This window comes from Falco peregrinus, chromosome 4, assembly GCF_023634155.1.
Source record: "Falco peregrinus isolate bFalPer1 chromosome 4, bFalPer1.pri, whole genome shotgun sequence".
Taxonomy (NCBI): Eukaryota; Metazoa; Chordata; class Aves; order Falconiformes; family Falconidae; genus Falco; species Falco peregrinus.
In genome coordinates this window covers 57,335,918-57,353,127 of record NC_073724.1, presented here as the reverse complement: position 1 = coordinate 57,353,127, position 17,210 = coordinate 57,335,918, and the positions used below count along the sequence as shown (strand labels likewise).

The 17,210-nt window shown below is 41.4% G+C and overlaps 1 protein-coding gene across 1 annotated transcript in view; it reads right to left on the bottom strand.

Moving 5' to 3' along the window:
• GRTP1 (growth hormone regulated TBC protein 1) overlaps nucleotides 1-17,190 on the bottom strand; it is a 36,439-nt gene extending 19,249 nt beyond the window's left edge. Inside the window, exons 1-4 of the mRNA XM_055801150.1 lie at nucleotides 17,010-17,190; nucleotides 14,695-14,846; nucleotides 8,326-8,484; nucleotides 3,022-3,146 (exon numbers count right to left, since the gene is read on the bottom strand). Of these exons, the coding sequence (XP_055657125.1) occupies nucleotides 3,022-3,146; nucleotides 8,326-8,484; nucleotides 14,695-14,846; nucleotides 17,010-17,047 (474 nt within the window). The 5' untranslated portion in view covers nucleotides 17,048-17,190. The remainder of the gene's footprint in view (nucleotides 1-3,021; nucleotides 3,147-8,325; nucleotides 8,485-14,694; nucleotides 14,847-17,009) is intronic.
• Between the last annotated feature and the right edge of the window lie 20 nt (nucleotides 17,191-17,210).

Genomic DNA, 17,210 nt, shown 5'->3' with positions numbered 1-17,210 from the left:
CAGAGATCAAGGAGAGGAAAATTAAAAGCAAAAGCTTAGTAGTCTATAATTTGCCTTCAATTTTCCTTTTTTTTTTTTTTTAAATCCCAAAGCCCTGTCCCAGTGTAACCGAAGACTGCTTTGACCAGAACCAAGACACAGCCATATTAAATGTGCAGTGTAAACACAACACACCTGCAGGTGTAGGCAGTGCAGCTGCAGAAGGAGAATGCCTGAACCCAACACACCAGTAAAAAGTTGCAGCTCCAGCAGCTTTTACAAGCTGTTGCTGCTTAACTCATCAAATGACTGTATACAAATCATTTGCTTCCATAATACCTCCAGTACTCCATATGCTAGCCAATGACTGGCCACTCTAGCCCCTGCCTTTCAATGTGCAAACAGAAGGTAAACACTGGGAGGTGGGGGGACTGGCAGAGCTACCAGAAAAATTGTTAAATGTAGTCAAGCCAGGACTGGCCAAATTCCAGCTGTGCAATTTAATAACTGTTACTGACCCTTTCTGACTGGAGAAGTGGCATACAGAACACACAGGTCACAAACTGGTACTCCCTGTAAACACACTGCTTCTGTCACAGGGACTTTTTTCTTGTATATACCATAACATTGCTAATTATGGCAATATTACCAATTTACATGCACAGTAGTTAACTTCCTTATGCATTTTTTAAGTATGTCTTTTCCATTGTAAACAAGCTGACAACTGTAGTAACATAGCACATCAGTACAACAATATACAAAAGCTGCCTCTGAGATGCAAGCCCCCGCCCCGCCCCACCCCAGGTCTTCCTAAGCTAACCGAAAATTGTCTTTAAATATTTATAGACTATGAAGGTTGGTGTTGGCTACATTGCATTCTTTGGTTTCATCCCTTTCTTTGGCCTTCTCCCTACTCTCTCTCCCTCCAAGCTGGACTTCTCCAGCATGTCTACCGCCACAGGCAGCACCATCTCTGGTTATTCCGCAGTGCTCTCAGTCATGGCTGGGAGCCAGATGGCAGCTACCAAAAAGAACACCCTTCGCAGCCTCTGCAAGCTGCAGCTTCCTCTCTGAACTGAGATCTCATTTCTTGCATTCCACAGGTCTGATTCACCTGTCCCACCTCAGAAGGCTTTGCAAAACTGCCAGAACATGGTAATATTAGGACTGCATCTTCTCCAATGTTTCATTTTCAAGCTTTGAGTCACCACAGCACTTGTTACACAAATGGCTTGGATAGACCTTACATGGTGCTTGGCCTTCCAGTTAGGAAGGCAACTATTTGTTTTCATGCTGGCAGCTTATGTCACATCTATGGTGACAAAAGACCATTTGGCATTTAACGTGGCATGGACCAAAAACTACTCTGGAGCATATGTTCACAAGACACTGAATTTCACTAGTTATACCAGGGTAGACAACACTGCACTGTGTCACAGCATGACAATGCAAAGCCTAATATGCTCCCACATGGGAGACTTAAATGCCAGTAAGCACCACAAATGCACTGGCATTATGGAAACGACCCCTTAACAGCTTTCAAGTCAGTCAAAGCTCCGCAAAACACAGGAAAAAAATTCATTTCTCACTCTGTTTTCTAGCGTTCACAGGATCTCTCCTATCATGCAGTGGGTATCACTGTATCTATCTTCATGAAGTCTGCTGCTTCACTAGCAGAAAAGGTGATTTTTTTGTTTGATTTACAACATGCCTTGGAAAGGAGAGGCTGACTTTTGGGTTATGTTCTAATTATTTAGTCAGAAAAGATAACATTCATCCTATGAGGAGACCAGAGGTAAAAAGAAATCACATAAGGCTTTGTAAGTCATCGTCTTTCACCTTCAGTGTTCATAATGCCAAGTTAAAACGTCCACTAAACAGTTAATGTACCAAAACTTTCCAGTAACAATTGAACATGCATTTTGGGTAGAAGCTAGCGTGGTTTAGAAGTTGTGTATGTTCGTGGGTATAACTACCTCCATACAGAAGCCTGACACTTACAAAAGAGTATTCATAATTCTCCCTCTTCTGTTAGTCTCAAAATATTAAAATTATAGTTTAATAAATACATCATACTGAAAATAATAAAAATAGTTCCTCTTTTAAATTTTTTTTTTTTTCATTTTTCAAATAACTTCTGTACTAAACCAGGTTGGGATACACAAAAAGAATATTTTATAGTGATCTCAGTCTAGGTTTAAATCTAAGTCTTCTCCTCTCCAGATTTCAAGAAACACAATTCATATTCTTTAACTTTGGAACAGTTGTATTTACTGTACTAACTTTCTCAACTAACATGAGGTATAGGTTGGCACACATATCCTTGACAAGGAAGGGGAGGAGAGAGGAAAGGACTTAAGTGAACTGAAAACACATTTTGCTCATGACAGTTCCTGCTTCCTTATGATCTTAAAAGACGGCCGCTTCTTTCTTGATTGTCAACCTTTAGCTTGAGTCCCACAAGAACCCTTACAGTACTTGGCAGCAACAACAGAGGCTTTTTTCAGCTGCCATCTAAGCAATACCGGCTTGAATTTCAAACAAATTTTCTTCCTACTTGCCTGTCCATACAGGGAGATTGCACTAAATGAATGCTAACACCCGCCCAACTATGCAATGTTACATGAACGCTAGTCTTCCTGTATTTTTAAAAATGCGACGGTGAAAAAGGAAATTTAGATCTCATGCCTTATACTTGACAAGGACTGTTTTGGGAAAGATGGCAGGAGGGAAGAAGAAGGAAAGGCAAGCTTGCTTACTCCTCTGAAGCAACTAATCTTGATACAACCATGTGTGACAAAACATTTATTTTGCAGCTAACAAATGGAACTAAACATAATCAAGCTAGCTACAAAAAAGGTCACAGAGAAACTCACAAGGACATCTGAACTTGCCTAAAGCAATTCACTTCCCCCTACTCCTCGGGCCATTTTAATAACAGAAATAGTTTGTGGATCTGCTTCTGAAAACGCACATTCTAATGGACAAGAACAATTACCATTGGTGAAATGTACCATTGCTTAAAACAGAGTGATTACGTACCTGACAATATCCTACTGCTTTATTATGATGCCCATATGCTACCAATACATTGTAGAGTGTATGCTGCAAACAAGGATCAGCAGTTTTGCGGAATTTTACGTTATCTGGAAATGTTCTGTTCATGTCTAGACAAAAAGGAAAAAGACCAAAATTAAGAGCCATTTCCTCCTTCACTTTCCAAATAAACCCTTACAGCTCTTCTGAAATGCAACTGAAACTTCACTATGGCTCACTATACTGTAGTTTTGGTGGATGAATGTTAAGAAAGAGCTTTACCTCTGTTTTGGCTAACTGGCCATCTGCACTCAAGGATAATCTATTCCTAGAAAGATTAATACTGTTCGTATACAGAAGTCAGTTTCAAGAAGGACTAAAGAAAGTCTCCTCAGATTGGACTCTGTCAACATCTGACTGCAAAAGTCTAAATGAAAGCAAACATTGAACCTGCTTGTTCAATGAACAATAATTCAATTGAAAATAATTCAACGAACAATGAATAATTAGTCTGACAGAAACAACACATACCAAATTTATCTAGCCAAGTGGCACGAAATGAGCTGCACCTCTAGGAAAGCATATCCTCATAACAAATCAGATTAACTTTCAACTGATTTATTCAGTGAACTTCTACCACACAGTCCCAAACAGCTAAAAAACCAGTCCTGTTCCTGCAGTTAGTGAATTCCACTTGAAATCGCCTTTTAAAAGTGGCTGTTTTTTTTTAATTTCTCCACAGTGTGGCCATGAGAAAAGTTGTTTCTTCATTAGTGCGAGATCACCAAGAGAAGTAGAGTGATTTTTTGATATCCAAGTAGCAGAGCACATCCCACCTGTTTCAAAATCAATCCTAAGCCAAGTAAGGACTATGCAATTACTGACATTTCAGAACATTCATTTCTTCCAGACCAAACATGAACAGTAGGACTCATCTCTCCTTACAAAAGTCCAAAAATCAGACACACAAGTTTGAGCTAGTCACCCAAACTCCCTTTAGTTGCTGGAAAGAAACAGACAGTTAATTTTGGGCCTGCTTCACTCTATAAACAGGGAACCCAAGGCCACTAGTCCAGACTTGTGCATTTGATTTTCCGAAGTTCAAGTTGGGGGGAAAAATCCTGTTGAAAAGTAACTTTGAAGATTTTCAAAACCTAAGACTTATTAATAAAATACAAATAGTTGTTTTGGTTATATTTAACAAAAAAAAAATATTGGGTTCAAGTTAAAAAAAAACAAAAAAACAAACAGTAACAACATTATTGTTAAGTTATCACTTCTTATCAGCCTTTTCCTGCATAAAGGAAGAAGTCTGTTACTGTTACAGCTTTGACTGTTACAGGTTGAGCTGTAAGCAACCAAAGGAAGAAAGCTACCCAAATCACGAGTAGTGTAATGGAAGTTACAAGCATTAAAAAGTTATCTCACAAATGACTATTTCTTCCTTTTAAAGTGAACAAATCATTTACAGAAATGGGATGTCAGGGAAATACTTCACCTCTCATGTAACTGAAAAGAAAAACACAAGGAAAAAGACCTTTTTAAAAGGACTTGAGCAATAGCCAGTTATAGGATAGATAAATTTGTTTTGTTTCTTCTTAGCAGGAAGAGCAGCATAGTATTTGGATAATTAAAATTTGTTGTTTATTAAAGTATGTGCTGGATGTTACAGAAAAGTTTAATGCTGACATTTCAGTTATGGCTTTTCCCCTCAGCCATGCAGAACAAGGGTTAGGGAGGAGTACGAAGAGTCCATCACATACAGAGGAAAGACTACTCATACTGAACTAATCTTTAATTTCACAACCTGAGAAAGGTTTGCAGTTGAGAGAATCAGTTGCAATTTGCTTTTTGATTGCAGAGTATGTTTTTGCCACAAGGACTGGGGGAAGTCCTCCCTAATTTTATGAAGGACTTAAAACTTTTATTTATATTTAATAACAGTATTTTAGTCTAGGGGGAGGGCACACAGACAAAAACAAGATACAAGAGCCAGAAGTCTTTATCCTTAATAGAAGACATGGGGCATGGTCTCACAGGACTCCTTGTGCCAGATTATTAACTTGAGCGCACTAAGTGTGGTGGGTCTCGCTCTCCATCATCCTCTTTCTGCTCCACTTGCATGCTCTCCCTCTTCCTCCACTTCTGAGGCTCCTCTGACTGCAAGGTGAGGGAAGTCAACCCACTCCCCAAGCGCACACAAACTGGTATGTTTTGCCATACTGCAAGACGCCTGCCAGAGATTACTTGAAGCAAATGGCAAGAGCAGGCAAGAGCAGGCAAGAGCTGTTCATTTGACTTGAGCACTTACCCCCACTTTACTACACCTGGCCTGCGGGCCGTAGTTTGAAGACCCCTGATCCAAACCATGCAGTCAGACCCTTATGCCAGCAGTCACACTGTGCAGTGCAGGCTTGGGGGACTGGCTGATAAATATCAGACCCTGGGTTTCACAACACCTACCACTCCTCATGAAACACAAGAGTGGAAATGTGGAGATTAGCTGCATGCACATGTGAGAGATCTTGCAGACACAGACATACTTTGAAATTCAATGGCCTGGCCTAAGCATGGCTTACTGCAAGGAAACTACATCAACTTACACCCAAGCCTTTTTGTAACCAGCATGTAGCCTTTGTGTTAGGAAGACAGCCACATTTTACCCTGCCGACATAATTTGTCTTACTAAACTTTACTATAATAGGGCATGAATAACAAAGCGCAGTAGGAATGCATGCCCTTCTAAATGTGTACATAAACCAAGCCATGAAAATTTCCATCAAAATTTAGAGACCTGCACTCTTTAAACTCATTCTTCTGTTTAGAGTAAGAAGCCTGCTCTCTCCTACACTTCAAAAAAAAAGTATGCTCAAACAGCAGATCATCTACAACAAGATCAGCAATAAAGCCCATCAGTCAAGAATCAGCAAGTTAAGGGGTAAAAATGGTGAAATGATAGTTTAGATTTATTTAGCTGAAATACTTCTACTGCTATCACTAATTAGATCTTTCTTTAAAGATTAAACCACTTCTTTACAGTCTACCTGCACATTTTAACCTGATTATATCCCATTAAAGACATTCCTGTACTGAGACTGAGTTCCAAATGCCTGCTGCTTCTGGGCATGCAAAAGAAACAGGACACATTAGCCCTTACTCATGTTTTAAATTGAATTTGAAATAAAGTCTTTGGTAGGCCTTGTCCTCCTGCCCTTCTCCCTGGAAAAAAGAAAGCATGGTTGCTGTTCTGTTGTTTTTAAACTGTAGCATAGTCCTGGGCTATAACTTTACAGCTAGACCGTAGGACTAAAACCAGCACAACTGCCTGAAAATTTTGGAAATTGGAGACATGGGAAGTCAACAGCAGCAAGATTCCACGTCTTAGTTTAGTTTACCATCAAAGCCAACTACAGTGATGGGAAAAAATCACAGGCAGAAACACCATCAGACAACTCACACCGAAACAGTCCTCAGCTAAAGCCCACTATAAAATCTGCACAACCAACAGGAACATCAAGTTTATTAAACACCAAGTTTCCATTCACCTTAAGTACTTCGCTCCTTCCATCCCTCACATGTTCACATTGTTTCTTCCTTTCTGAAGGGAAATCTAGCACTTTTTTCTCCAATAAAACCCTCCAAGCCATTTTTCTTTATCCCTTCCCTCATTTGCTCCTTGTGAGTTTTCTCTTCTGCAGTCTTACAATTGATGCAGCAGCTCTTCCAAAACTTTATTTCCTCCATAATTCACAAATAAATCTTTATCTTCAGCCATTATGTTTCCTCCCCCACAGAAATATTTTTATTGCATGGTATAACCTGTGTGAAAAGCCACCTACTGTCATGATAAGACCCTTCACGTCATTGTCTAGTACTGGAAAAGGAATTATTTGCAAATCCCTCTTGCAGCAATTGTACCCAAATGAATACAGTTTGATCCTTCTCCAGGCCCTTACCAAGGCTGGCTTTCAAAAGTCATCTTAGTAGGTCAGAGCTCTACCATTTCTAGTTCTGAGCAGGATATGGGCCTGAAGATTTCTGACTAGACTTCAGATTTGTAGGAAAATGAAAGTTTATGCTCCAAAATGCCTTACTAAGGCATGCAGTCCCAAAAGCCCACAGTGCTGCTGCTGGTGTTGTGGGGAAAGGCAGAAGAGAAACTCGGCATAAACCAAAAAGCATTCAGATGGTTATCCAACTCTAATAAAAATCCATAGAGCCCCAACTTTAACTACTTGGCTTTTTCAAGGGGCAGAAGATAACAACTGCACTTGCCATTCTAACCAAACAACTTCAGTTCAGCACTGTGCTTGTCCAGAGCACAGCCCAGCCTCTTGACTCATTAATTGAGCAATACTGCCAATACAAGCTTCTCTACAAAAGCTCTGCTGCAGCAGGTTGAGAATCTTCAGGACAAATACCAGTTACATCAAACTTCTACTTGCTTGTCCCTTCCCTATTGCCTCTTTTAAACACCCAGCAGGCCAGTCTAAGGTCTGGTTGCCCTAATACCCTGTCAACAATATTAGCCACTGATCAACGTTCACAGAGCATATGACACTGGATTAGCAAAGATGGGCTATTTCTCCTCCTCCACTTCCCTTCTTTCAGGGATTTAAATTTAGTGCTTAGGGTTTCATGCATCAGGTGGATTTCCCCACCCCTCAGTTTGTCAAATGCCTTTTTAAACCAGTTCACACTCGTGGCCTCAGCAGCACCCTCCAGCAACAAGTGCCACAGTTCAGTGGTATGCTCTTCTCAACCTGCAGCATGGCAAATTTCGTTCAGTATCCTTTGTTCTTATGTTACAACAAACAAGTAACAATTGCTCCCCATTCACCTTCTGCAGACCATTTATAATTCATATAGCTCTGTCAGCAGCTTTTCAACTTGAGGAAGAAGACTGCTGAGAAAGCCTGCCTCATACAGACACTGTACCACATCTTTAACCACCCCGTCTGCTCTTCCAGCGTCCTACTGGAACAGAAGTAAGGAGAAACAGACCCAAAGGCAGGTTTCATGGTACAAAATAATAACTTTTCAATCACTTAGGAGATGACATAAGAGTGTTTTCTAGTTTGTCCTCTGTACCTACCCAAATAACTTCTAACCTTCCTTATTGCTTTTGACCCCATGATGAACCTGGAAAGATCTGTGCTGTTAAAGAGCTTAAGTCTAATCTAATTTACATGTTAATTCAGCACTGAAACCACGACAGAAATGTAAGTTTTCCATGACATAACTTGTTTTCTTACATGTAAGGACATAGGATGGATAAACATGGATAAACAGTTTTATCAGGACAACAACCTGTTTTGATTGCTTCAACCAACTTGTCATTCTTCTCTCCTTCAAGCAGCCTGTGGTAATATCCAGGGTTTTGTTCCATGTTGGTTTGGGCCCCACTCACAATCATCCAGATCAATGCACGGTGTTCATTGGGGATGCCTTTCCTGATATATCTCTTCACTGCAAAAAAAGAAATTTGGGGTTTGTTTGGTGGGTTTTTAATAAATAAATGAAAAATCTAGCTGTTTTTTTTTCCTTTTGGAAATTAGCAACAGAAAGTTGAGGACTCGCAGGAAAACTCTTAACTAGTGATTATTATGCTTTCTCTTCTATGCTACCATTTAGGATAAGCATTTCCTTCTCAGCTATGTAGTATATTTTAGATTCACTCCTAAGTTCTTGCCAGTCAGACTCCCCATACAGATCTCCAGATGCAGGCTTTCTTCCCTCCTCTATCCCCCCATTAAGATTTTGATTCCTTTCCTCTTCTTCCCACCGTTCCGGATGGAGATAAGAGCAGCCAAGTTTCTCCTTGATCTTTGTCCTTTTTCATTCAGACAAGCACTGACTTTTTCCTTCCATACATTACCAATGACCTCCAACACGATAGTCCTGCCTGTTTGCTTGATTATGCTCTAGCATAAACAGCTATGTTAACCTAACTCTAGGATTTCAGCTTAGCACCTGATCACTGAAATCACAGCAGAAACTGAGGAGTATGAAGTATGTGCTACCCTCTCAATAAGCCTCTGGAAGAACTGGAGATGCGAGTGAGCAGCAGATGACTTTTCCTAGAATAACTGAAGAAGTCTTTTCAAATCTAAAGTAGCTCTTATCTCCTGCATCATATTCATCACCAGAGTGTGCTTTGGGTGTCTTTTTTTTAAACAGATGATTCAGTGTAAATAACTAGGATGCAAGATTGCAGGAAGAAGCATCAGGCTAATGACAGCCAAAACAGCTTTATCCAAGGAATGGTATGAAAAAATATGAATAGGGAGCCAATGCTGCATATCGGTATATAATCCTAAATCATCATTACCCCTTCTGACCCAAAAAGCCAAGTGTTTGAGATCCTTCAGATTTTTCCAGGGTGAAGAAACTGACAAAGGAACCAGATGCTTCTTACTAAATGAATGAGGCTGTATGAATTACAGTATCAAGTTCTCCTCCCTAAATTCCGCCCACACACAAACACAAAATATTATTACCTAACCTGGTTTTATCCAATCACAAAGACTGGTAACTCAAAATAAACGCTGCCTGAATTAAAGGCCTTAAAAACAGCAGAGTGAAACAAGGTTTTACAACCACTCAGCCAGGCACCTTCTAAATACTTTCCACCTAATTGCAGCTGTCTATCCTCTAGGAACTAAAGCTGCTTTTCCCAGTGTGAGCAGAGAGATCTGTGCATCTCTAACGGGCATTTCACCCACCTAAAATCTGGTGGTTTCTCTCAAACACTCCTACCCTTAACATTTGCAATAAACACCTGGTCTGCAGGGTACAGTTTTTGTTAAGCTTTTCAATGAAGATTTATACTATGGGTTACAATCTCTACTGTTTTTTTAGCTGTAAAGTAACATCAACTACGACCTTTTTAGACAGGCTGGAAATAATTTGTTTGCATGGTTGTTTAATAATCCCCGCTTCATCCTTTTTACAAGATTTTGAACTCTAATGTTCAAGAAATCCTATAGATGGACATAGCAAATGCAGAAATGAGTATGAGGAACCAGTCCCATTTAGGTCAAGAACAGACATCCGGATGAGCCCGTGAACATCTCTAGAAGCAAACTTACTGGATAAATTGCTGGATTATCATATTCTAACCTATCATTCCAGAGGTATTTTTTTCTGGAACAACTGTCAATTCTGAAAGCATAGCCAGCATCCACATCCAACAATACACAGTAAATTCAGGAGAAGTAGGGACAAGCCTTTGACACTGGCAAAAGGGGAAAGCAGCCCTGCAGCACAGCACACACTCATTCCTCAGCGTCATCATTCTCATGGTAATAGACAGCCAGAGGCTTGTATCCTCCCCAGTGACTACCTACCCCAGCTCCCCCACCCCCCGAGGAATGGAAAATCTCTTTACATGGTGCTTTTCTTCCTCACACAATTATCATACTTGCCAGGATCTGCAAACTGGCACACAAAAGACGCAAAGTAGTTTTGAAAATAAGGACAGCTGCAATTTAGTATGTTTTATATGTATGTATATGTCATATTCTATACATAAAATTGTATTGTTTTATACAAATATTTTGTTGTCTTTAGGCCCTCTTCCACATTAGTCTCAGGAACTAAAAAGCCCCCAGCAACAGTTCACACCCCAGAATATCCTCAGACTGTAACATTTAAGAAGCTTTCACAGATTAATTGTGCATGTGTCTTCAATCACTCATCAAACTCCAATTGTAAACAAGGGGCTTGATCTCAAAAGTAGCACCGCTGAATACCACCAACCCGTGAGTATCCCCATGCAGAATCACTCCCAGGACTGTCACATTTACACAATGCGGTCTAAGCTTTAAAACATGAAGAAATATCTTTACATGACATTTTTGCCTCTGATCCTTAACAAAATAACAAACATCAATATTTAAGCAAACAAAAGCAGTCTTGTAATCCATTACTTCTGACACCCAGTGCCAGTATCTGCAAGTTTAGAGTCACATTTTACCAATATGTTTTTCATATCACAGGAAAAAGCAGTTACATGATAGGGTAGATAAAACCCAAAGTAAATTCAAGAGAAAACCAGGCAGAAAATAACATTTTCCAATACTGTGCATTACTTATAGTAACAAGACTTAAAAATAAGTAAATCACTTTAAAACTGCTGTCCTTGTTTAATGGTAGAATACAAAAATTTTGGAGGTTTTTGCTTCTAGATAAAGTTGTATTTACCTTTTCCCCATTAACATTGTCTCACTCTACACCACAGACTAAGTTGATGTAGGAAAACACCATTTAAAAACAAAAATTACCTTGTCTAAAATATTAGAAGGGTGTGATTTTGAGAAGCACTTGCACTGTTCAGTTACTAACAATTACTGTTGAACGCTGAGGAAACCAACTTGGACCCTACAGGCAAACTTCTACAGAAGAGTTGAAAAGAGCATACAACAAGGAATTGAAAGTCTTATTTTCTGAATACATCACAGAAGAAACAAAGCAGATCTGTTCTGTAAATGTTCAAGTTACAGTAAAACATGAAAACTGACTTTCTAAGATGCTACTTCCTTCCTTCCTCCAATCCCTGGGCTGGAACAGAAGTGTTCCTGTTATAACCACTGTTTAGTATCATTACTTTCACCTTTCACTGTATTTTATCAGCCTCAAAGACTAAAAAGCATCTTCTGCCACTGGTCAGTTTTAACTTATCTACTTACAGCCAAATTCTTTTGTGTAGCACACTTTTGGTCAAAAAGCTACTTTGGGCAATTATGTCAAGTCAGTTTGTTGCCCACCTGTAAACAAGCCAGAGCATAAAGCTCTTTTGGTCGCCATAAAGATAGTAGCTGAATGGAGAAAAGCAAAAAATTAGGAGGATCTCAGTAGTGCAAGACAGAAAGAAGAGGTAAGTGACTGAAAACTGGAAATTCACATGTGCAGAGGAAACAGTGAAGATAACAAGGGTAGAGGTGGAAAAAAAGTACCAGAAAATAACAAAAAGACTGGAAAACAAGTAAAAGGAATTGTCAGACAAAATTCTCATCACCCGCACTGCCAGAAGGCTGTAATCCAGAACAACAGGATATACTGCTTAATTACTGCTGTTAAAAGTACAGTCTAATTATTTTTCTTTACAGTAGGACAGAATTATATACATACATGCCACCCTGGATATGAGGCAAACACAGAGCATGTGAACACGCCCTATTTCCAAACTGGAAAATTAACACAAATCATCACATCTTCCTGTTCACCCTGACAGGAATTATGAGCTGCCCTATATGTAAAGACAAATGGGTGTGGAGCTACTGAGATATCACACTTAGGATGCCTCTCCCGCATCTACTCACAGTGGGACCCATTTTGAAAAGGCCCCAGCAAAACTCAAAATAAGGATATGGATTTGCAGATCCAGCTATTGTGTTCAGAGGCAGAGGGAAGCGGTAAATAAAGTATTCTTAGTTCTAGCTTATGGCCAGCTTGCAGAGGGGAAGTTAATCAGAACCAGCAGCTCCTGCACAAAGCTTCAGAGCAATGAAGTGAGGTCCTAGAAAGGAGGGAAATTCAGTGCCTCACCAGGCAAACTTTCTGCTCTCTGCCTGTCCGCAAGGAAATTGCTGTGGGATCATCTTGCAGGATAAAGCACACACCTAAACAACTGCTTCTATAATTCTGAGTGCATAGCCACAGACTTCAATCTCAACACTGATATAAGGAGGGAAGTATTTAAAAATCAGTAATTGTACAAGTTAATCTGTTGCTCTTCATCTTCTGAGATATCAGTGGAGGATAATGCAGGAGGCTAATTGTAACAACTTTGAATTTAGACTTAGACTACATTTCCTCAACTTTATTCCAGTCACTCTCCTTAAAATTACATGATTTAGCGGCAGACTTGACAGTCCTGGGTTAAAGGGTGGACTTGATGATCTTCAAGGTCTTTTCCAACCTGAACAATTCTATGATTCTGTAATTCTACTCTACGATATATACATGAGAAGCCATAGTCTACAAATCCAAGCATCTTTAGCAAAAGTTAGCAACATCAAAGATTATGCACCAGCCCACAAGGGCTTGCTATGATCAAGAGCCATTTCCTGTGTCCAGTGGACTTACGGTATCCCATTTTTCACAAACAGTAGCCTATTAGAGACAATTGAAACCACATTAAAGGTTGCGGTCATTATGTAGCTAGTGGGGCTGCATGAGCATTGGTACTGAAGCCTGGTGGACAAGTCGAGAGATTTGGTCAAAGTTTTGGCTCCGAAATAAGACCAAAGGTGTTCACACTGTTTGTATTCTGTGTGTACAATGCTGGAACAGGGAACACAAGGGAAGGGAAATGTAACGACCTCATAGAAATTGCTAAAAGCTGCCACTCTCACACACAGTTCACACATTTTTTAAGAGGAGGAGGAGATGAATCAAAACCTGAAATTATTTTTCCACAACTAGAAGACTAAGTTCTGCAGAATCTCAGAATCCTCACTAATTCAAAACACCACACAGTTAACGCTATATTCAAACTTGATACCCTAAACAAAAGCTTCTTTACATTTGGAAGAAAAGAAGAGAGCAGAAGCAGCTAGTTTCTGGTTAGCAGCATATGGTCTAGCAGCTATAACTCAGACCTATATTTTCCTGGATTCCTCAGACTTAAAACGGACATCCATACACTAAATGCATTGTTACACTTGAAATATCTTGCTAGTTACCATGCCATTCTTGGTGCCAAGAAAATACCCCAAAGACCCCAAAACAACAAAATCACCAGAATCAGCAGTCAAAGTCTGCACCTGAAGCACAGCTCTAAGTATTCAGCTTTGTTAATCAGTGCCTGATTAACTCGCTCTTAGTTTTACTCACTATTTAACATATTTACAGAGAACTCTGCCCAACTCCAAAAGGCTCCCAAAGAGAAAGCAAACTGAACAGCATCATTAAGAGAGGAGAATTTAGATGCTTACATGAAAAAATAATCCAGAGAAAGAGTGTAGGAGAAAAAAAACCACGTTAGAATTTCACAGGATTCCTTGCCGCCTTCTGACTCCCTCCATCGATTTCTTCCTGTCTCTCTTGCAAGATAAAAATATCACTAGAGGTTTTCTTGCTTTTTGAAGAGGCCATTAACAGTTCCATCAGCATTTTATCCAACGTTGCATTAGCTCCTGCATTAATTTTATTTTCTTCACTTCGTAAGGCATTTAGCATCAGTTCTTAGTACACACCTTTTTAGCTATAAGGTGAACGTGATTTTACAAAAGGAGGATAAGGAGAGCTAGAAAATCTCAGCAATCTACAAAACTATCGAAGAGTCGGCAGCTCTGAGCCCTAACATCCTGATCCCTAGGGTTCAAAACACTGTCTTCTACATTATCTCATGTCTTTTTAAAGACAGCACAGAGCAGAATACAGTACAAAAAACAGCTGTAAAAGGGCATCTTCAAGTGCCAGTGGCCATAACCTCTGGGTTACAGATGTAATGTTATAGCGGATGCCAAAGAAGGTTTTATTCCTTTGTAAACTTTTAATCAAATCAACAATCCCCCTAACAGCATATTTACTTTTGTATTACTACTGTTTATACTAGTTTTTCATTTGAAGACAAAAATAGTATTCAACATTCAAAACCACAAACCAGTTTAATATGATTTAGATTGGTTCCAACATAACACACTTTCACCTATAAACAGACATACGGCTCACCTTTTAAACTCTTCCGTATACTGTTATTCCCCTTTAGGAGCTTGGACCATTTTATTGCTCTTCTAGTGAGTACCACTAGATATCTGGAAAAGAATGCTTCATAGGATGCATAATCAAAGTCTTCTGGCCTTTCAAACCCATATGGATCAACCCTACAAAATAAAAAAGAATTCTTGTACAAATGTTCCTACAGCTGAAAAAAATACACATGCAAGTATGCTTTAAATAACTTCCAGTTGCTATTTCTAAAAGTGGCTCAAAACTCCCTTCCCCCAACAAAAAAAAAAGCCAGGGAAAGTTTAGATTGAATATTAGGAAAAATTTCTTCACTGAAAGGGTGTCAACCATGGAACAGGCTGCCCAGGGAGGCAGTGGAATCACCATCCCTCGAAGTGTTCAAAAATACATAGCTGTGGTGCTTAGAGGCATGGTTTTGTGGTGGACTTGGCAATCTTGAGTTAATGTTTGGACTTGATGATCTTAAGGGTCTTTTCCAACCTAAATGATTCTATGATTTACGCAAACATTTACACTCCATTTAGTATATCAAATGTTACACTCAGTATATCAAAGCTGTTTAAGTAAATGGATTTAAGCATGCACTGTTCAGTCAGTTTTACAGATTTCAGTACTTTTAAAAGTTGGGAGTTTTTAGAGCAAAGGATCAGTTGTGTGCAAAACTGACCCAAATTATGACTACACAGAATTCTGGGGGGTATGTTTCTCCATAATACAGCCAAGTAGTTGAAAAGTAGGAAGGTACAGCACAACAGCTCAAATATGGCCTGAACTTGCTTTCTAAAAACGAAAAGTACAAGTGTAACAAGTTACAAAGATTCTTTTTGAAGGGGGTAGCTTCTGAAACTATCTTCACGAAAGTATATGGCTTGGAAGGAAACACAAATCCTTATGTCAATCTACCTTCTTCATATGTAGTATCAAAAATTCTTATTTTAATATCTTTGATGATTTTTCAGTGTTACAGCACATCATCTCAGGCAGCACACCACTAATGGAGTTTCAGAACTGCAAATCTGACTCCGTTTTAGCTTGATCTATCAAGTCACCTTGCTAAACTGGATTCATGGCAACTTCCTAGGATGCTTTATAGCTGCCAGTTATCACCTGGGTACAGAACACTCAACGGCTTCACAGAAGTTAAACAGGCAGCAGGGTCTGTCCACGCAGAAGAGTTTGCAAGACAGACATCGAGGCTTATCTTCCAAAACCACTGCCCACTTCATTCATGGAGAAGGAATTTGCCCATGGAGTGGCACCACACAGCCTTGGGTAAACTCTGGCTCATGGGACCGTCATGGGTAGTACAGCATGAATCAGAACCGGAACAATTAAATACTCAGACCTCAAATTGTTGAATTGTTGCTACCTGATCGGCAGTTAGAAGACTCACCTTTGTATATTCTCCCACTCCTCAGATTTGACACAAAACCCACGGGTGTAACAAATACCGACACCCCACATCCCACACCCCCCGACAGAGGTTCCTCTGAAGACAGAGACCGAACACCTCCACCAACACACATCTCATGGCTGCGGCTACCCAGCCAGCACGTACAGAATAATTCCGTGCCCCACGCCATTCCTGAGGTAAAAAGGGGAAAATCCAGAGTCAGGAAGCACGGCTGTAAGGAGGTTACCTTCCCTGACCTGCCTCCAGGCAGCGGTTATCGCCCATTACTCCTCGGTGCCTGCCCTTAGGGCAACAGCCACAGCGTGTGCCGGGTTGTGCCGGGGAGACCCGGGGCTCCCCCCCGGAGAGGGGACTGTCCCCCCTGAGAGGGGGCTGTCCCCGGGCTCCCCCCGGGCTCCCCCCGCTGCCCCTCGGCCGTTTCCCGCCGCCCTCCGGCCGTTACCTGCGGCCGCCCCTCACGCCCCGGGCGCTCAGGCAGGAATGCCTCGCTCCCCCCGGATCCACCGGCTCCAAATTCACCCCCCACCACGGCTCCTCCCTGCCCCAGCCCTTCACGGTTCTCGGCGAAGTAGCAGCAGGGGAAAAGCCTATTTTAAGGGACTACCAAAAAAAACCAACCCAACTCCCTGCAAGGGGCTGAGAGTCACCGCTCCTGCTCCCGGCTCCTCTCACTCAGATTCGCAGGGAAGTTGTACGAGCGGTATTTTCAAGCGTTCCCCCCCGCCCCGGGAGAGCCCAGGTGGGAGCGGGCAGGCGGCCGCAGCCGGTGCCGGCAGGGGGGCGGGCACGCCGGACACTCCGGGGGCCGCTGCCAGGCTCCCGCCCCAGAGCCACACGGGCCCGGCGCCGGCGAAGCGAAGCGGCGCCGCCCGGCAGCCCTTACCTGTACGCCCAGTCCCGCCCGTCCTCTCGCCGCTCCATCGGCCGCCCGCGCCCGGCCTCCCCCGGCGGGGAGCGCGGCGCCTCGGCCGCGGGGTGCGCTCTCCTCAGGCCGCGCAGCGCGGCAGCCGAGGCCCCATGCGGAGCGGCTCCCAAGTTCAACTCTCCTGCCGCCCTCCGAGGGGCGGGGGCGGCCGCCGGGTCC